Raw genomic sequence first — 18381 nt, forward strand, 5'->3', positions numbered from 1 at the left:
GCCCTGCGCCGTGCGGCGTGCGGCGCAGGGCATGTGGCTGCGGCTTGGGCCGCGATTGGCCCGCAAGCGCACGGGCGTAGTACGAACGCCTTGGAAACAGTGAGCACAGTGGGAAGATGGCGATGCGGACAGGCAGACCGAGCACGAGGGCGGAGTAGCACCGAGCCGGCGACGACGGCGACGACGACGACGACGACGACGACGACGACGACGACGAGACGAGTCAGCAGAAGCAGCACAAAGGAGAGTGAAAAGTGGATAGTAGTACAGCAACTGAACAGTGCGCTAGCGGAGGAGACGAGCAGCGACAAAGACAGCGCAGAGACTCGCCGTCGCTAACTGATCCCGCCGGGCCACGTTCGCGTCCGCGCGCCTGTCGAGGAACCCACTCATCCAAGCTTTCATCCGCAGGGCCCACGCCGCCTCAGGTCCCTTACTTTTTTTCTTTCTGCTGTTCGCCAACGGGTCTTTCTTACGACTTTGTGGCGCTCTCACGCCCAGCACTCTCAACACCCCTACGCACACGCTGTACCATAACCATGTGCACCGCGTAACCACACACTTCTCATCTGCCTCTCCTGCCTTCCTCGGATCTTCCGCGTATTGTCGATATTGATCCGCGATGTACGTGCTTTTGTTTCTTTTTGTACCGGACTGTGCTGATGTGTGTGCAGGAAATTCGGCAAGTATCTGGCCAAGCGGCAGCTTGAGCTGCCCGAGTACGCCAGCTATTTCATCAACTACAAGGGCTTGAAGAAGGTGCGTCGCATCCCACGCGCTCACTATCGCACTTGCTCTCTTCGTGACTGACACTGCCCGAAGCTCATCAAATCGCTCGGCGCGGACCCCGCGAATAAGACCTCCCGTCCCGAGAACATACAGGCGGCGCTGCAGGCGCACAAAGTCACTTTCTTCTTCCGCTTGGTGGGTCTCCCATCGTCGTTCCGTGATGTGCGGTGCTGACTGGACAGGAACGCGAGCTCGAGAAAGTGAATGAGTTTTATCTCCAGAAGGAGGCCGAGGTACGTACTCTCGTCTCTCTGCCCGTGAACGCGAATTGACGTGAAGCAGCTGAAACTACGACTCTCCGCGCTGCTCGAGAAGAAGAAGACTGTCAAATCAAAGCTCGGCGCCGTTGTCAAAACCTCCGCGACTTTTATTGCGCTGTACGAAGGATTTTTCCGATTTCGCCGCGACCTCGACAAGCTTGAGGTGAGTTTGCTGCAGTGCGTGCGTGAAATACGGGCTAACGTGTTCAGCAATTCGTGGAACTCAACGCAACCGGATTCTCGAAAGTTCTCAAAAAATGGGATAAGCGGTCAAAATCGCAGACCAAGGAGCTCTACCTCTCGACCGCGGTGGAGGCGCAGCCGGTGTTCCACCGTGAGGAAATCGCCGAGCTCTCGGATCTTGCCACGACAAGCCTACTCGAGCTTGAAGCATGGGCGGATGGCGAGGATGTCAGTTTCGATCACAAGCTCGCGGAAGTGACGCAGATCGAGCGCACGAACGAGGAGCTCGATATGGAGTTCCTGCGCAATGTGACACGGGAGTCGGAGACCGCGATTCACGAGTGGATCGGGCGACTGCAGCAGACGCCGGATGCGAATGAGCGGATTACACGGATCTTCCTGCTGAGCATCTCCTCCGGCGTGTCCGACTCGACGCTACGCGCGCTGTATGAAACCAATTGTGTGAATCTACTTTCGAAAGACGTGGTCAATGACCGCACCGTTCTGCATGAGGCGGCGATCTCGGGACGGAATGTGGTGCTGGACTTCATCATCGCACATCCGCAGCAGATCTCGGCCGAGGCGATGTCGATGGACATATACGGGCGCACGCCGCTGCATTACGCGTGCATCCACGGGCAGGACGAGATGATTAAGCCCTTGCTCGGCGCTGGCGCGCCGATAGACGCGCAGGATCAAGATAATTTCACGCCGCTACTATTTGCGATTTCGCAGAATCACGCAAAGTGCGTGGAACTGCTGATCGAGTGCGGCGCGCGCGTGGATCCGGCAGGCGAGTCGGACTATATCCCGCTGAGCATGGCGTGTCAAAAGGGGCTGTACTCGATTACAGAGTTGTTGCTGAAGTCGCATGCCGCGATTATCGCGGACGCGGAGGGCCTGTATCCGCAGCATTTGATCGCACAGGCGGGGCATTTTAAGTTGATTCCGCTTCTGAAGGAATACGGCGCGGATATCAACACGATCGACAAACTTAACGGCTGGATTGCCCTGTTCTATGCCGCCAGTGAGGGACATTATGAGACCGTGAAGGCGTTGTTGGCGGCCGGTGCGGATTTGTCGTTTGTGGACAACAAGGATTTGCCTCCGTTGTATTACGCAGCATGGGAAGGGCATTTGGACTGCATGCAGTTGTTGCTCGCGGCCGGTGCGCGAGGCGGGCCACTTGCTTTGCCGGGGTTCGAGGCGCTATCGGCTTCGTCGTTGCGTGTGCCAGCGCCTGTGGTGGACACGGATGCCATGGATTTCGATATGACGGATGTCGACGCGATTCCAGATTTATCGCTGCCGCCGCCAATTCTGCCGCTGCGGCGGTACGGGCACAATTTCCTAGACAAGAAGACGTTTATCGAGATTCTGTTCGACAAGCCTAGCGTGTCGGTGCCGCCGAATCCTATGCCTTTGAAGTCATTGTCGCATTCAGCGTCCTCAAGTTTGTCGAAGAATAGCATCGGGCGACCGTCGTCCTCAGCGGCAAGTGTGGCGGCCGGGGGGCAGCCGCCGGTGAACTTCTATTCTGACTCAAATATCCCCGCGGCGAAGCTGACAGTCTCGTCGAAATTGCTGGACGTGATTCCTCGGAGTTTGTTGCTACCCCTCGCAGACGACTTGCGAACGTTGTCGTTTCAAGTGGATAACCTGGAAGATTTTAGTATTGATTTCGAGATATATCCGACCTTTGGATCGCGAATTATCGCGAAAACGGTCGCGTTGTCACATATTTTTACGACGCCAACCGGCATAGGACAGTGTACGCTGCCATTGTTTGATCTGCGCTTGCAGGTGATTGGCGATCTTACGTTCAAGTTCAACATCATCAAGCCGTACGACGGCACACCGTTGGATATCACGAATTCAGATGTGTACTGGAAGTCGACGAGCCAGGTGGAGCCGAGTACCGCGTCGCCGATGGTGCCGTCATCGCTTACGCCGGTTATTGGGTCGGGCTTCGGCGGGGCTGTAACCGGCGGTGCGGGGATGTTGAGTAGCAGCTTCGCGTCGTCGATACAGCCGTCATCTTATTCGTCGCATCACATGCCACATACACAGGTGCATTCACTAGTGACTGCGTCATCGCTCTCCGGCTGCTACGCGCGTGTGTGCGTGCAGCTTACCAAGGACGCGGTGCCGATTGTGTATCCGTATTGGTCGCTGCAGGTCGCGCCGGGGCTCAGTGTGCCGGTATGCAGTTTGACGTACGAGCAGGTGCGGCAGCTCAGCAAAGAGGACGCGGCGGCGACGGAGCGGAAGAGGAAGGAGGTTTCCGAGGCACGGACGGCAGCGGATGCATGCCAGGCGCTGTACATGTCATTGATGACACTTGCGGACGCGCTGGAGCAAGTTACATGCGACGTGAATCTGGATCTTGGAATTCTGTATCCGACGGACGCAGAGAGGAAGTATCTCGGCGTGGCGGCGGCGACGACCTTGGATTTGAATACGTACATCGACGTGATTTTGAACGTCGTTTTCGACCACGCGCGTAAGGTGCGAAGGCGCGGTACAGGTGAGGATGCAGAAGGCAGAGGACAGAATCGGTCGTTAATTTTCAGTTCGCATCACCCGAACGTGTGCACGGTGTTGAACTGGAAGCAGCCAAACTACCCCGTGTTTTTCTGCATTGATTTGTCCAATGCGGAACAGTTCGCCGGTGCCACCGGCAGCACTACCAGCGCGTTACAGTTCCGGAGCGCACACGATTTGCCGGTGATGGACGCGGAAGACCGGCGGTGCGGGTCGCTAAGAGAAGCCACGACGTTCGCGAGCAGCAATAACTTGATGGGCTTAATATGCTCGTCGCGGCTGTTAAACATCGTGCCGGCGCTGATTGAGAGTATCCGGGTTTCTGGTTTGGTGCTCGTTGCACAGAATAATAAGTTTGAGCGGTTCGATGCGAATGGTGTAGGAGCGGCGAGGGTAGATGGGGTGCGGGACGACTACGTGCTGGAGTTCAACGAAACGATTGATATGTAAGACTGAGCGAGCGACGGGCAGTGTGTGTGGCAAAGGGGAAAAGTATTTTTGAGGGTCTGTTTTGTTTGTCTTGCATGTGGTAATACAGTTGTTTCTATGTACAGATTCACTTGCCGAGAAGGGCATCTTCATCCTCGTTGGCGAGAATGGGTTGGGTGTCCTCGTCAGGGGTGAGGTCGATGGCGGTGCCGTCTTCAAGGATAAGCTCCCATTTGATGAGTTCGAACATCATACCTCGCCCACGCCGGATCGAACTAAAATGTAGCTTCGCGGGGACGCCTTTGGATCCGGTAACGATATACGTCATATCCACCTTTCCGTGAAGAATATCCAGCGACCCAGAAATCCATGGAAACGGATCTCTAAACTTGATCCCATCACCGAGCACGCCCTTGGCGGTGGGAGAGCGCCGGACAGAGTACATTGTCGAGGAGACGATAGGGCTTTGTTGGCGCTCGTAGTTGAAGAAACCAATCGAGAGACCGGCGATGATAGTGAGGAAGATAGTGTAGTATAGTGCGAGACGGGGATGGTGTGCTTGCACGTCTGGCAGGTCTGTGTCGACAGTGATCTTTACTTTGTGTTGCGGGGCAGAGGGGGTCGGAGGGAAGGCGTGTGCGAGGGGAGAGGCAGGGGATGGAGGTGGTGGGGTGGTAGATGGGGTGGCCGAAGTGCGAAGGAGGGCGGTGTGTGTGAAACCCCGGGCCGGGATACAGAGGCGTGGTAGCGGTGTCAGCGCACGACGAAAGCTGCTAATGCGTAGCTGTGCCGACATCGTGTCTTGTCTTGCGGTGATTTTTTTGATGCACGCCAACTGGTGATGCTGAAGATGGAGCATCGGCGCCTCGGAACTACGTCACGTGGACTACACCGGGCGCGCAGATTTTGATTTTTTGACACACCGAGAGACATCGAGGCAGTTCGAGGTACGACTGCTTGAGCGACACAATGGCTTGCGGCAGGCGCATTTTGACGACGCACTTCGCGACGACAGGGTTGCGGGCGGGCGTGTTTCGTGCACCGACGCTGCGGACGGGGACAGCGGTTGTGTGTACACATGTGCGATTCTCGTCGACCACTACCCCACTGCCACCACCATCCACACCGACGGCGGAAGTATCCGACGCGGACGACGCAGCGATGGCAATTGCGCGCAAGATTTCCAACACGATCGGAGTCCTTCCGCCCACTCCCGATCGACGCATCATTGCACGTTCCGAGCGTCCGCTCCCACTCCTCCTCAACTCCCGCGAGGCCGCACTCACACGCAAGCGTTTGCCCAAACGCACTGGTGTTCTTGCGCGCAAGTGCGGCATGATGTCGTTGTTTGAGGCGGATGGGACAAGAGTTGCCGTTACTGTACTCGAAGTGGATAGGGCACAAGTTACGCATATCAAGAGCGTGGAGAAAGAGGGCTATTTTGCTGTGCAGGTCGGGGTTGGAGCGCGCAAGGCAACGAATTTGACGCGGCCTGTCCTTGGCCATTTAGCGCGGAAGGGGGTTCCCCCAAAGGCGATGATTAAGGAGTTCCGAGTCCGCGGCGAGGAAGGACTATTGCCCGTCGGCACGTCGATCGGAGTTGATCATTTTACTGAGGGACAGTACGTGGACATCAAGGGCAAGAGCAAAGGAAAAGGATACTCCGGTGTGATGAAGCGGTTCCATTTCAAGGGCCTGAATGCGTCACATGGTGTTTCGATTTCGCATCGTTCGGGTGGTTCGACTGGTCAGAGTCAGGACCCGGGACGTGTGTTGAAGTTTAAAAAGATGTCGGGACGCATGGGCGGCGAGAACGTGACGACAAATAATGTACGTGTTGTGCGCGTATTGCCTGAGTATGGTTTACTTTTGGTGAAGGGCGCGGTGCCCGGGCCGAAGAAGGCGTTCGTGCGTGTGTGCGACGCGCTGCGGAAACCCGATGTCGAGTAGAGGTAGTATGTAAATAATCTATTGTCTTATATTCACACGACGAAAGAGTAGTCAAAAGAGTAGTGTAGATTTATCTATTAAACTAGGTTCGTATCACACATGTAAGATGATTTACTTGAGATCTGTGGTAGTGTCGGAAGCGAAGCGGACAGTCTTCTTGCCTTCATCAACGGGGGTGGAGAGTGGGGTCGCATCGTCGTCACTGTCGCCGATGAAGAAGGGATCTTTATCCTCTGGCGTGGGCTCGACGGTCGTAAGTGGCTCCCACTTGCCCGCAGCGCGGGGGGATGTGGTGGTCGCGCGGTTTGGCGACGCGGTTGCGCGGACTGGGGAGATTGTGGACGGTGCATAGAGGTCATCATCATCGTTAATGATCGCAGATGCGCGCAGTGCAGAAGGACGGGACTTGCGGAGAGTGTAGAGGTCTGTGTTTGCGAGAGGCCGGGATGGCATGGGCGGCGGCACAGTGGAGTTGTCGACAAGGTTGAGGTGCGCAAAGTTACCATCTAGCTCGGTGGGGTCATTATCGTAAGACTGTTGCCTACCGATGTGAATATCCGCGGATGATGTGTTCGGCCGCCGTGGCAGCGCCGGCGCGCCGCCTCGGCGCGGCAGCGCCGAGGCGGTGGTTCGGCTGTTGCCCGTGATGTAGTCCTCGTCTTCGTCCTCACCGTCGATTTTCTTCTTGAAGTTCGCAACCCACTCGTTCACACGCGCGCGCGTCTCGTGGAAGCCGCGTGTGAGGTTTTCCTTGATGATGGGGAGGTCGTCGTCGAAGAAGGACCAGTCGGTCGAGTCGTCGTCATACTCGTCCTCGTCATAGTAGTTGCTACCGTCGTCAACGTTCGAGCGCGGAGGTCGTTGCTTCGGACGCACGCCGGGACGGCGATGTTGCTGTGCGGTGGCACGACGCCGTGTGCCGGGGACCTCGTTGATCTCGGCGGCCAAGCGCCGTGCGTATGCCTCGTCGTCGAGGAGCTGCTGCTGTCGGCGTTCTTCTGCCTCGCCGATGGATGGCTGCTTTGTGGTAGCAGCGGTGGCGGGTCGCGCGGGGAGCTCGGGTGCGGCAGCGGTGGGGTCGGACATGGAGAGCAGCGCATTGAATGCAGGATCAAGTTTCGCGCCTGACGCGATGAGGACAGCTTTGACGACGGCGGCGTCGATGTTGGGGAACGCTTCGCGCAGGGTTTGTTCGGCTTGCTCAAAAGGAGAGAGAGTGCGCGGTGGCAGGTGCGGCGCGGGCGAGGTACTGGCGGGGTCCGGCGGAGCGGGGATTGTGGCTGCCGCGTCGTCTTGGATGGAGGGAGGAAGTGGTGCTGCTGCGGTGGCCGTGGCAAGATCGGCGCCGGCGGCGACGACGGCGGCGGACATTGATGGAGATGTTGCAAGCGCCTCGGCGGTCGCCGTGGATACGCGCGTAAGTTTGGGGGAGACGGGGATCTCGGGAGGTGAGTTGAGCACGTCAGTCATAGAAGGGATCCGCTCGACGGTGGGCAGCGCAGCGACCGCGGAGGCTGGGGACGCCGGCGCTGAAGCGTCAGCTGGTGTGTCGACGGCATCGGCGTAGTCTGAGATCGGCTCAGGTGCAACCTGCGCGAGGTCTGCGATCCCAGCGTCGGACGCGGAGGGGGCCATTGGAGATAGTGAGGGGGCTAGAGTTTAGTATGGCGAGGAGAAGGGGAAGTGGCAGGAGTAGTGGAGTGGCATGTGTGGCTTTGCGGGCGGTGCAGGGGGCAGTGCAGCGTCAGCTCTCCAGGGGTGTGTACGCCACTAACCCCGTATTGCTGACTGCGTTCTGGACGCGCGCTGCGCCACGCGCGGCGTGTGGCGCAGTGGCTGGGGCTGTTTATGATTTCCGGAACGGGCTTGGCGCAACATGCCGAGGTGCGGCGTACTAGATTGTTTACGCCGTGCCAAAGCGCGTGCCAATTTGGGCCTCGCTATCATTCTCGGTTTCTTCCTTCGCGTCTTCTTTCGCCCCTTCTCTCCGTCTTCCCGGGCAGTCTATCTACACACACCCTTTTATTTCTCCTTTCTCTTGTCACCGCCTCGTCTACTTCCCCGGCGCCAGTCGCTATGACCGCCACTGCATCCGCATCCTCCACGGCCTCCTCCACCTCCTCCTCTGCGGCCGCCACCTCCTGCGCCGCCAACGACACCTCCGCCGTCTGTCAGCGCCCCGTCGGCACCCAGAGTCTTGCCATAGGCCTCGGAGTCGCGTACGCACTCCTCCTTCTTACCCCTTGCTTTCCCACAAACTAACCCCCTCGCTCGCGTCCACAGCATCCCTGTCGCGATCTGCATCGTCCTGCTCATATTTTTCCACCGCAGATATGTGCGACGCGTCAGGCGAGAGGATCTCGCCGCGCAGGCCATCGACATCACCCAGGACGACTTTGACCCCAGCTTGCTGACCGGCGGGAAAATGCCCCTTTCGGATATGGACGCGACAGAGAAGCGCGCCAACAACAAGCAGTACTCACCTTACCTCATGCACGGCCCGTTTGACGAGTCGCGCATCTCGTTGTCCGGTCCGTACGATGTTGTGCCTAAGGAGATATCGCGCATCTCGCATCAGCAGCAGCTGTCTGGCGGATACGGCGCGTACCCACCGTTCGGCGCGGCAAGAGAATATACCCGCCGCGCAAACGCGTCGCACGACCTCTTGTCTCACCCGCGCTCACGCATGGCACCGAAAGTTCCCTCGCCGCTCGCAGACCGAGATTCCTACGAAATGCACACCGTCTCGAAGCCATCCACGGCAATGGTCTACGATCGCGCAGACTCGCTCCGCCGGCCCCACATGTTTACACATTCCAATCTCTCCTCGTCGTCCTCCGTGTCGAGTTTGGGCCCGGTACAGAAGGGACCGTGGGTTTCCTCGACGCCTCCGTCGAACGTGCTACTGGCGTCGACATCGCCGTTCTCATCGTCGCCCGTGTCGGACGATAGCAAGGACGCGACGTACTCACCATCCGACGCTACCGACATTGTGACCGTCCCGGCGCCAAAGCTCAGCCTCGCTAGTAATGTCGACTCCACATGCTCTTCCGACTATAGCAACTATCAAGACGCGCGCGAACCGGTCGAGCTCACCCCAGAGATGCGGCCCGCTCCCGAGGCGGTCCCAGCGGCTGATCCCGTCACGGTCCCCGCGGCCACCGCTGCACAAGACTTTTCGCGCGCAAAGTCGCTCTCCCGGCCAGAGGACGCCGAGGCGCGAACACAGGAGCACCAGACATTCTATCAGGATTATTTTGAGGAGAGCAACATCCCGCCGCCGCTTCCACGCTCACTTCCCGAGACGCCGCCCGTGTCGCATCAAGAGGGCCCGCGAATTTCCGGTCCTCATCAGCAAGCGCGTCCGTCGCCACCTCTCCACGTCACGCCTTACGGCGGCGCGCCGTCTGCACGCAGCAACATGCCTTACCGACCAGCACCGCCGATGCCGCGATCCGGGTCCTCGCAGTCTGTGCCGATATACTTGCCCCCGAGCACTCCGACATCCATGAACGCGTCACTGCCGACGCGTCTGCCGCCGCCTCAGCGCCGCGAGAACCGTACGCCGCTGCCTCCGCTGCAGCCACTGCCGCAGTTGCCGACCCCGCACAATCTCTCCGAAGACGAGATCCTTGCCTCCCCGACGTCCTTCGCGCCGCCGCGCCGCCATGCCAACTCGATCGCCAGCAGCAACGCGTCGTCCGTAGGCGGTGACCAGCCCCCCGCCGCAGACCAACTCGGCGGCATGGACCTGCGGAGTCTTCCGTCGCCGTCGATGCTGCGCAACTCGCACATGTTCAGCCCGATGGAGTTCCTGCCGTCGAAGAACCTCATGCCACAGCAGATGTCGCCCGCCACACGCGCCGCGCGCAATGGCGACATTAGCGCTCTGGACCACCACAATCAAGCGCTGACACATGGACACGTGCCGATGGGCAAGACCGGAATCCAGGGTGAGCTGAAGCCAAGCTGGGGGATGCGCGAGTAGGAGCCTGGCGGTGAGCCGTCTGCCGAGAGGCGCTGAGTGGCATTTTGGCGGTGCGTGCCATGATCCGGTACACGTCGCGACCTACAGACATGTTTTGATATTGCATCTGAATTTTGTATATTAAGATCCGTAAATACATAAGAAGTTGCAGGAGAAAAACAATTGCGAAGTTCGGGTGGCTTGTTTACGTTGGCGTAGGCGAGACGAGTCCGATAACGCCGCGTTCCCAAACTCTAGCAAAATCCTTACATTTCTTCTTCTCGATCCCGTTCTTCCTCCCCATCTCCGCACGCTGCTCTGTCCCGCGAATGGAAGCAATCCTCAACTTCAATCAACCCGTCGACGTCGACTTGCTCGACAAGGTCGTCGACGCGTTCTACAAGGGACCCTCGGATCAGGTGCGTTCGCCTCCGCCGCGTGTCGCTCACAAGTAGTCAAGCGCCGAGCTCGGCAGTCGGAACGGATGTTTTGTGTGTGATCTCTGATGCTAACTTGCTCTTATTCTGTTTCTACAGCAAAAAGTCGCGCAGACGGTGTTGACGCAAGTATGTATTCGCTGACACGCCACCCCCCTCACTTGCCGCTCCCCCTGTACTGACGACTACGACCAACAGTTCCAAGAACACCCCGACGCGTGGCAGCGCGCAGATCAGATCCTCCAGAAGTCCAACAATCCCCAGACAAAATGTGCGTGACTATGTGTTGTGGTCGAGCGCCGGCTTGACTGTGCATTTTGATGGACTAACGTTTGATCGTCGCGCAGACATCGCGCTTTCGATTCTCGACAAGCTTATAAAGACGCGATGGAAGGTGCTTCCTGTGGATCAGCAGCAGGGTGAGTTTTACGTGACCGTGGATTTTTGTGCAGTGCTAACGTGGATACGCGGAATCAGGCATCCGCAACTTTGTCGTCACTATGTGCATCACCCTCTCCGACGACGAAGTGCGACTCCGATCCCAGAAGTCGCTGATCAACAAATGCAATCTTACTCTTGTCGAGGTGCGTCTCACTTTTCTGTGTTTTTAGAGCCTACATTAACTCTCGCAGATCCTTAAACAGGAGTGGCCGCAGAACTGGTCGACGTTTATCCCCGAAATCGTTCAGTCCAGCCGCAGCTCGATCAACGTGTGCGAGAACAACATGAGCATACTCAAGCTGCTCTCAGAGGAAGTTTTTGACTTCTCGGCCGAGCAGATGACGCAGGCTAAGGCCCGGAATCTGAAGCAGCAGATGTGCACGGAGTTCTCGGAGATCCACAACCTGTGCTACGAGGTTCTTGAGAAAGCGAGTCGTCCGTCGCTGATTATCGCAACGTTGCAGTCCGAGCTGCGGTACCTCAACTGGATTCCGTACGGGTATATCTTCGAGACTGGCATCATCGAGTTGCTACTCACCCGTTTCCTCGCGCCGCCCGAGTTCCGCAACCTCACGCTGAAATGCTTGACTGAGATCGCCTCGCTTGCCTCCCCGCAGTATGACCCACAGTTCCTTAATCTTTTCCTCAGAACAATGGAGACCGTCAATGAGATCATCCCACTCAGCACAGACTTCCGGCAGTCCTACGAGTCCGTCGGCACACGCGAGCAGGAATTTATTCAGAACCTTGCGATCTTCCTCACAACGTTCTTATCACATCATCTGAAGGTATTCTTCGTTGTGAGCCCGTGTAAATTACCATGCTAACTTGCGCAGCTCATTGAGGAGCAGGAGAATAAGGAGATCCTGATTAACTCGCACTTCTTCCTGATCAAGATCTCTCAGATTGACGAGCGCGAGGTTTTCAAAGGATGCCTCGACTACTGGTCACGACTAGTTCTCGAGCTCTACGAAGAAGTCCAGCAGCTCCCTGTCGGCGAGCTGAACCCACTAATGCAGCTCAACTTCGGCTCCCCAAACCGTTTCTCGAACGGCAGCGGTGCGCATGGCGATCTCATGGCGAACTACCCTCTGCGGAAACACATGTATACCCGTGTTCTGTCGAGCCTACGTCTCGTTATGATTGAAAAGATGGTACGCCCAGAAGAAGTGCTGATCGTCGAGAACGACGAGGGCGAGATTGTGCGGGAATTTGTCAAGGAGAGTGACACAATCACATTGTACAAGAGCATGCGCGAGGTACTTGTGTACCTGACACATTTGGATGTGGTCGACACGGAAACTATAATGACACACAAGCTCGCGCGGCAGATCGACGGCAGCGAGTGGTCGTGGAACAACCTGAACACGCTGTGCTGGGCTATCGGCTCGATCTCAGGCGCGATGAACGAGGAAATGGAAAAACGCTTTTTGGTTACGGTTATCAAGGATCTGTTGGGGCTTACGGAGATGAAGCGGGGCAAGGATAACAAGGCTGTGGTCGCGTCCAACATCATGTACATTGTTGGCCAGTACCCGCGGTTCTTGAAGGCGCACTGGAAGTTTTTAAAGACGGTCGTTAATAAGTTGTTTGAGTTTATGCACGAGACGCACGAGGGAGTGCAAGACATGGCATGTGACACATTCATTAAGATCGCGCAAAAGTGCAAGCGCCATTTCGTGGCACAGCAAGCGAACGAGACCGAGCCGTTTATTGATGAGATTGTGCGTAATCTCGACAAGATCACTTCGGATCTGCAGCCGCAACAGATCCACACGTTTTACGAGGCGTGTGGGTACATGATCTCGGCGCAACCTGCGAAGGGCATACAAGAGAGACTTACGAGTGAGCTCATGGCACTGCCGAATAGCGCGTGGGACGCGATCATCAAGGAGGCGTCGCAGAACGCGGAGATCTTGTCAAACACGGATACGATCAAGATCATTGCGAATATCATGAAGACGAACGTCTCGGCATGTACGTCAATGGGTGCGTGCTTTTACTCGCAGCTCGCGCGGAACTACATGGACATGCTAGGTCTCTACAGGGCAGTCAGCGAGATGATTTCCGAGTCGATCGCGCAGCAAGGTACCATTGCGACGAAGACGCCTCGAGTTCGTGGACTGCGGACGGTCAAGAAGGAGATTTTGAAGTTGATCGAGACGTACATGAGCAAGGCTGAAGACCTGGAGACCGTGAACAACAACATGGTGCCGCCGTTACTCGAAGCTGTGCTTGGCGATTACAACCGGAACTTGCCCGACGCGCGCGACGCGGAGGTATTGAACTGCATGACAACTGTGGTTACCAGGCTTGAGTCGCTCATTACGGATAAAGTCGTACTGATCTTGGAGAGCGTGTTTGAGTGCACGCTGGACATGATCAACAAGGACTTTACAGAATATCCCGACCACCGCGTTGAATTTTTCAAGCTCCTGCGCGCAATAAACCTGCACTGCTTCCCGGCGCTGCTGAAGCTTCCCGGACCTGTGTTTGGATATGTCGTCGACGCGTGCTTGTGGGCTAGCAAACACGATAACCGGGAAGTCGAGGCTGCTGGTCTGAACATTTGCATCGAGCTCATTAATAACATCTCGGAATCGGATAGGAGCATCGCGGACGCGTTTTATCAGACTTTTTTCATTCGCATTTTGCAGGACGCATTCTTTGTGCTTACAGATTCGGACCACAAGGCAGGTTTCAAATTGCAGGCGTTCTTGCTTGCGCGCATGTTTGAGCTTGTCGGGTCGAACCGCATCACAGCGCCACTGTACAAACCAGGCGAGGCGCCGGCCGGTACATCCAATGCAGATTATCTGCGCGAGTACGCGGTCACCATGCTACAGAACGCGTTCCCTCATCTGCAGCGCGCGCAGCTCGATAACTTTGTCATCGGTCTGTTCAAGTTGACTGACAACCACAACAAGTTCAAGCTTAATCTGCGGGACTTTTTAGTGCAGATCAAGGAGTACGGCGGCGACTCGACCGACTACTTGTACGCGGATGAGCGGGAGACCGAGTTGATTGAAAAGCAGCGGCAAGACCGGGAGAAGGCGTTGAAGGTTGGCGGATTGATCAAGCCGGCGGATATGGACGAGGATATGTAATTTGCTCTGTCGTCGCTCGTTGTCTCTGTCTCTCTCTTCTACACATATTTTACCTTGCTCACGATCGGACCATGACCATCACCCACACACAGACAACGCAGACCGGTTCGGGATGGAAGATTTTTATCTACCAAACAAATTTATTAGGAGGCTGTATGGCACGATATTTATCTTTACTTGTTAATTTATATCTTTTGCTCGATTTTTATACGATAGCTAGGGAAAACCGAAAGAAGCAGGTACACACAGAGGAACGCGGAATGTGAAAAAGATGGGCTGAACGAGAATTTGTTATACAAGAACACGAGATGGGTAACCGGACGTGAGAGAGATAGTGAGAAGAGAGAGTATGTGAAACCTTGTACATTATGTTGTTATCTGTTTGATAATAATACAAAAAGAGGAAGAACGCTAGGCAATAAGAATTGATGATGATTAGTCTTGCGGAGAAGAGGAATGTAAGGGTGGAGTCACAGATGCGACGGCGTTTTGTTTTCTACAAACTTCGAACTCGGGCTCTTAGTCCGCAATCATCTCACAAGTGCATTTGCACGGCTTCTAGTGTAAGCTGTACGATCTGGCAGGCGGTTAGCAAGTGGCAGTCTGCAAACTTTCGTCAAGTTCTAGCATGAATGAGGACGAGGACAATCGTCAGCGGCTACGCGAACGCAAGATAGATAGGCCGAACCTATTATATTAACAGACGTATGATGAAACGAAACTAAAGCGCGCGAAATGAAAACAACTGAACACTAATAATACAAGCCATAGACAATGGCATCGAAAACGAACTACTTACAAATGAGAGATAAAAATATGAACAAACCATCCCAAAAACACACAAACATGAACAAAAATATTAAGGCACGATTGCTATCATAAGCCGCGCGCCTTGGCGCGTCTAATTTCGCGCCGAATAGCCTCAACATCGAACAACACCTCATCACCACCATTCGCGGCGCCGCTGGAGGTTTCGCCGTCCTTGCGTGGTTGGTATTGGTAATGGTACTCGCCCGGGCGGAAGGTAAGTGGATCGCTTGAGTTCGAGTCGTACGCGGCGTGTTCCTCGGGGCGGTAGTTTTCGTCTCCGGTTTTCCATGCGGGTATGGATGACGTTGACGGACTGTAGGTGTGGTGTGAGTTGCCGGTGCCGGTGGTGGATGATGATGAGCCTTCACCGTGATTTTGCTCCCGATATCGCTGCTCAGCCTCCTCGTACATCTCCCACCACTCCTTCTTCTTGGGCTTGAGAAACTTTGAAAAGATATTCTTGCTCGGCTTCTTGCCCTGCGCCTCGCGCTCCATCTGCCGCCGCGCATTCTCAAACTCCACAATAAGTTCGCGCTGCCTCTCGCGTTGCAGGTCGGGGTCTGGATCCTCGATTTCCGTGAACTCCTCGGATACAACTTCCCAGCCCAGCGCGGCCAGTAGCCGCGGCATGGCCTCACGGTAGCCCATGTGTCCGTCGACCAGCTCAGTGCAGTCAAAATTCTCGACCCCGTAAATGCCCTCGATAGGCGCAAGGCCCGCGACTTTGCCAAGACCGCCGCTAGTCGCGCGAAAGAGATATCCCAGAATCCAATCTTTTTGCGAGTACCCATTGACAAAACGGCCGGAGACGACAGTCGACATCATGGTGAATTGATCCCGCTTGACGACGGTGGGACAGCCGAAAATGTACACGTTCTGTACTATGCCCGAGGCTTGTCGCTTCGCGAGCTCGCGCAAGCATGAGAGAATGACCCGCGCGCCGAGGGAGAAGCCGACGAGAGTGATCGGGCGCACGCCGAGGTTGCGCTGGATGAGCGTGTCTGCGAGGATCAACCCCGCGGACCACGCGCGGTCGAGTGAGACGTTCCATGGGTTGTCGAGTAGATACGACAGCTTCGTAAGCATCATCGGGAGCTGCAGCGATGCCATCAATGCGACGAGCATGGTGCTGCCGAGGACCTGCTGTATACTTTGCGTCAAAACCTCTGTGGCGAGCAAGTTCATGGTCTGCCCCATCGATGTCAGCATATCCGGCTCCCAGAACAGCGAAAACAAATCGCCCATGATGGGATCCACGGTAGAAAACGGCAGGCGGACATCATCCTGGTTACTCGACATCCATCCAGACACAGTGATGATCAGATTCACACGCTCGTTATTGTGCAGCGGCCGGAACTCGAAGGTCTGCACATGACCCATGCGATTCGCCATGCTGGTATTTCCAATCCGCGCGCCAATGGCAGCGCCCGTCGTCGTTACTATTGCGGCACCACCCGCGCCCGCGAGAAAACTCGACGTTCCGGCAATGCCGATTGTCGATAACCCCGCCGCGAGACCAGCACCGATTACAGGTGCCAGCAAGCCGGCGGATAAACCAATTACGAGGCCACCGCCAAGCGTGGCGAGACCCATATAGATGTACTTCTTCTTCAAACTGCGTTTGCGCCTATCTTCAAGGATATCGTCCTCTTTCCAGGTCTGGAAGGAGGCTTCTTCGATATCGATCGCGTCCGTGATGCGTTTTTCGAAACGCGCAATGTCAAGCCAGGTTACCTCGAGCGCCTGTCCCACCCGCTCCAGCAGCGTACGCGAGCGCGCGTCGTATATTGAGTCAGCGACGAGGACAAGAAAGAGGTCGCACAGTACTGTCCACCGTACATCAATGTCGATTGTCTTTGCATCCTTGAGTGTCTCTGCAGACTGCACCTCGCCGGGACGCACGTCCTTGGAGTACTCGGGCAATGGGGTTGTCGCGCGAGAGGACAGGGAATCTGTAGTCTCGTGGCTTGCCCTGGAGAGAGAGTCCGCTTCAGAAGGCGAATGCTGCGCCGACGAGGCCGTCGACGCCATAGTCGCCACCATCGGATTATGCACGCGCGCGTTCTGCATAAGAGCAGGACTCAGATCCGACGTCTCCACGCCATGGGGTGACAGCTGCTCGATCATGAGCTGCTCGGCCTGCGAGAGTTCCATGTGCGCGTATAACCGCATGCTCATCTTCTGCGCCCACATCGCCATCGCGCCGAACGCGTTGCTCAGCCCCCGTGCGATTTTGGGGGACCCCTTTTTCCGCGCGAGGTCGGTGGCCATATCGACCATGCAGAGCTTGCACAAGCCTACGTACGCGATGCGTTGCGAGTCGGTGAGCAGGTCTTTCGTGTTGCGGAGCTGGTTGAGCGGGTTGCGCGCGTCGGTGTCGGTGGGGTCGTCGTCGTTGAAGAGGTACTTTGTCTCCGACTCAATCGCATCTGCGTTGGCGGCCTCTTCCTCGTCGTCGGTGACGCGCGTGTATCCCTTGCCGGCGCCACCGCGCCGGTCTTCTTCCTCGTCCTCGTCCTCGGCAGCCGGGAGCTCGTGCGCGACAATGTTGCCGTCGTCGTCGTAGATATCATGCGACGCAAACACGGGCATGTCATCCCAGTCATCGTCATCGGTAGTCACCGCATCCGCCGTAGCAACCGGCATCGTTAATGTGAGTGACGTGCTTGCGGCGGCGGCGTCCTCGCTCTGCTGCCGCTGCTTGATCGTCGGTGCGACCATCTGCTGATGTGACCACTCCGACGGCTGCGCGGGCGGCGACTGCAACGGCGACGTCGGCGAGGTAGCATTGACGACCGTGGCCGCAGTGCCGACCGCAACGGCAGGAGACAGTGACGGTTGTCGCGTATAGGCTGCGGGAGTCGAGGAGCCCGAGGACGCCGACGCCGCTGTGGATGGGGATTGTGGTGCCGGCAGGAAGAAGTGGCGCTCCAACTCGCTCATCTCCGCAGTCGCAGAGGAGCGCGTGCGTCGCGGGGAGGTTGACGATTTCGCGGACGCCGGAGCCGCCGGCCGTGGTGGAGCTGGTGGTGGCGTCGTTGGACGGAAGTAATCCTTAGTATCCTGAGGTAGCTCGTCCTCGGCAGGGCTGTTTGTCGCGGCATTGTCGTCGCTGTTGTCGCGGTGCACGCGCTCTTTCTCCTCCTCTACGTCGTCGTGACCGCCATCGTCACCGTCGTCGTGCGCCTCGTCGTCGCCGTCGTTCCCCTCGTCGTCGCTGGCCGACCGGCGCTCGTCCGCCCACACGTTCGCGACGTAGTCGTCGTCGTCGGCGGGATCTCCCGCTAAAGCCGCCATCGGGGGAGGAGAGGGGAGGAGGAGCAGAAGACGACTGTGCTTGACGGATCTGGAGCGCGCGTGGATGGCTGCTTCGCTGCTGCGCGGACAGGCGCAGGACGCGGTCCCGTCACAGCCAGCACGCTCACGTGGATAGGCAAGCGCTTGCCGCTTTAGGCAATATCCCA

General features: G+C 56.9%; 7 protein-coding genes across 7 annotated transcripts; 4 read left to right on the plus strand and 3 right to left on the minus strand.

The window, feature by feature from the left end:
- The first annotated feature begins 328 nt into the window (after window positions 1-328).
- Window positions 329-4491, plus strand: V1518DRAFT_100945 (uncharacterized protein). The gene is made up of 6 exons (XM_066900658.1): window positions 329-624; window positions 675-759; window positions 823-924; window positions 972-1022; window positions 1072-1212; window positions 1260-4491. Coding segments are annotated over exons 1-6 (3348 nt in total). The 5' UTR covers window positions 329-622; the 3' UTR covers window positions 4227-4491.
- On the minus strand, window positions 4206-5036 carry V1518DRAFT_421678 (cytochrome oxidase complex assembly protein 1-domain-containing protein). The gene has a single exon (XM_066905275.1). It carries the CDS (start codon window positions 4999-5001, stop codon window positions 4333-4335), a length of 669 nt encoding a protein of 222 aa, XP_066757618.1. The 5' UTR covers window positions 5002-5036; the 3' UTR covers window positions 4206-4332.
- Window positions 5004-6255, plus strand: V1518DRAFT_421679 (mitochondrial 54S ribosomal protein uL3m). Its single transcript, XM_066905276.1, has one exon. The coding sequence runs from the start codon at window positions 5175-5177 to the stop codon at window positions 6153-6155; it is 981 nt and encodes a 326-aa protein (XP_066757619.1). The 5' UTR covers window positions 5004-5174; the 3' UTR covers window positions 6156-6255.
- Window positions 6167-7818, minus strand: V1518DRAFT_421680 (uncharacterized protein). Its single transcript, XM_066905277.1, has one exon. It carries the CDS (start codon window positions 7788-7790, stop codon window positions 6267-6269), a length of 1524 nt encoding a protein of 507 aa, XP_066757620.1. The 5' UTR covers window positions 7791-7818; the 3' UTR covers window positions 6167-6266.
- A 274-nt stretch (window positions 7819-8092) lies between these two features.
- On the plus strand, window positions 8093-10302 carry V1518DRAFT_421681 (uncharacterized protein). Its single transcript, XM_066905278.1, has 2 exons — window positions 8093-8374; window positions 8439-10302. Exons 1-2 carry the CDS (start codon window positions 8232-8234, stop codon window positions 10141-10143), a joined length of 1848 nt encoding a protein of 615 aa, XP_066757621.1. The 5' UTR covers window positions 8093-8231; the 3' UTR covers window positions 10144-10302.
- Window positions 10303-10349: 47 nt separating this feature from the next.
- V1518DRAFT_101060 (CRM1 C terminal-domain-containing protein) lies at window positions 10350-14321 on the plus strand. Its single transcript, XM_066900659.1, has 7 exons — window positions 10350-10541; window positions 10659-10688; window positions 10758-10830; window positions 10907-10978; window positions 11037-11143; window positions 11192-11788; window positions 11837-14321. The coding sequence occupies exons 1-7, from the start codon at window positions 10452-10454 to the stop codon at window positions 14105-14107; spliced, it is 3240 nt and encodes a 1079-aa protein (XP_066757622.1). The 5' UTR covers window positions 10350-10451; the 3' UTR covers window positions 14108-14321.
- Window positions 14322-14787: 466 nt separating this feature from the next.
- V1518DRAFT_421685 (uncharacterized protein) lies at window positions 14788-18285 on the minus strand. Its single transcript, XM_066905279.1, has one exon. It carries the CDS (start codon window positions 18212-18214, stop codon window positions 14984-14986), a length of 3231 nt encoding a protein of 1076 aa, XP_066757623.1. The 5' UTR covers window positions 18215-18285; the 3' UTR covers window positions 14788-14983.
- Window positions 18286-18381: the final 96 nt, after the last annotated feature.

Source organism: Limtongia smithiae (genome assembly GCF_038497785.1).
Source record: "Limtongia smithiae strain NRRL Y-17922 unplaced genomic scaffold V1518scaffold_12, whole genome shotgun sequence".
NCBI lineage: Eukaryota > Fungi > Ascomycota > Lipomycetes > Lipomycetales > Lipomycetaceae > Limtongia > Limtongia smithiae.

Coding starts and splice junctions, on each gene's coding strand:
- V1518DRAFT_100945 (XM_066900658.1), top strand. Junction 1,023..1,071: donor ATCTCCAGAAGGAGGCCGAG/GTACGTACTCTC, acceptor GACGTGAAGCAG/CTGAAACTACGACTCTCCGC. Junction 1,213..1,259: donor GCGACCTCGACAAGCTTGAG/GTGAGTTTGCTG, acceptor TAACGTGTTCAG/CAATTCGTGGAACTCAACGC.
- V1518DRAFT_421678 (XM_066905275.1), bottom strand. CDS start 5,001: ATGTCGGCACAGCTACGCATTAGCAGCTTTCGTCGTGCGCTGACACCG.
- V1518DRAFT_421679 (XM_066905276.1), top strand. CDS start 5,175: ATGGCTTGCGGCAGGCGCATTTTGACGACGCACTTCGCGACGACAGGG.
- V1518DRAFT_421680 (XM_066905277.1), bottom strand. CDS start 7,790: ATGGCCCCCTCCGCGTCCGACGCTGGGATCGCAGACCTCGCGCAGGTT.
- V1518DRAFT_421681 (XM_066905278.1), top strand. CDS start 8,232: ATGACCGCCACTGCATCCGCATCCTCCACGGCCTCCTCCACCTCCTCC. Junction 8,375..8,438: donor GCCATAGGCCTCGGAGTCGC/GTACGCACTCCT, acceptor TCGCGTCCACAG/CATCCCTGTCGCGATCTGCA.
- V1518DRAFT_101060 (XM_066900659.1), top strand. CDS start 10,452: ATGGAAGCAATCCTCAACTTCAATCAACCCGTCGACGTCGACTTGCTC. Junction 10,542..10,658: donor ACAAGGGACCCTCGGATCAG/GTGCGTTCGCCT, acceptor CTGTTTCTACAG/CAAAAAGTCGCGCAGACGGT. Junction 11,144..11,191: donor GCAATCTTACTCTTGTCGAG/GTGCGTCTCACT, acceptor TAACTCTCGCAG/ATCCTTAAACAGGAGTGGCC.
- V1518DRAFT_421685 (XM_066905279.1), bottom strand. CDS start 18,214: ATGGCGGCTTTAGCGGGAGATCCCGCCGACGACGACGACTACGTCGCG.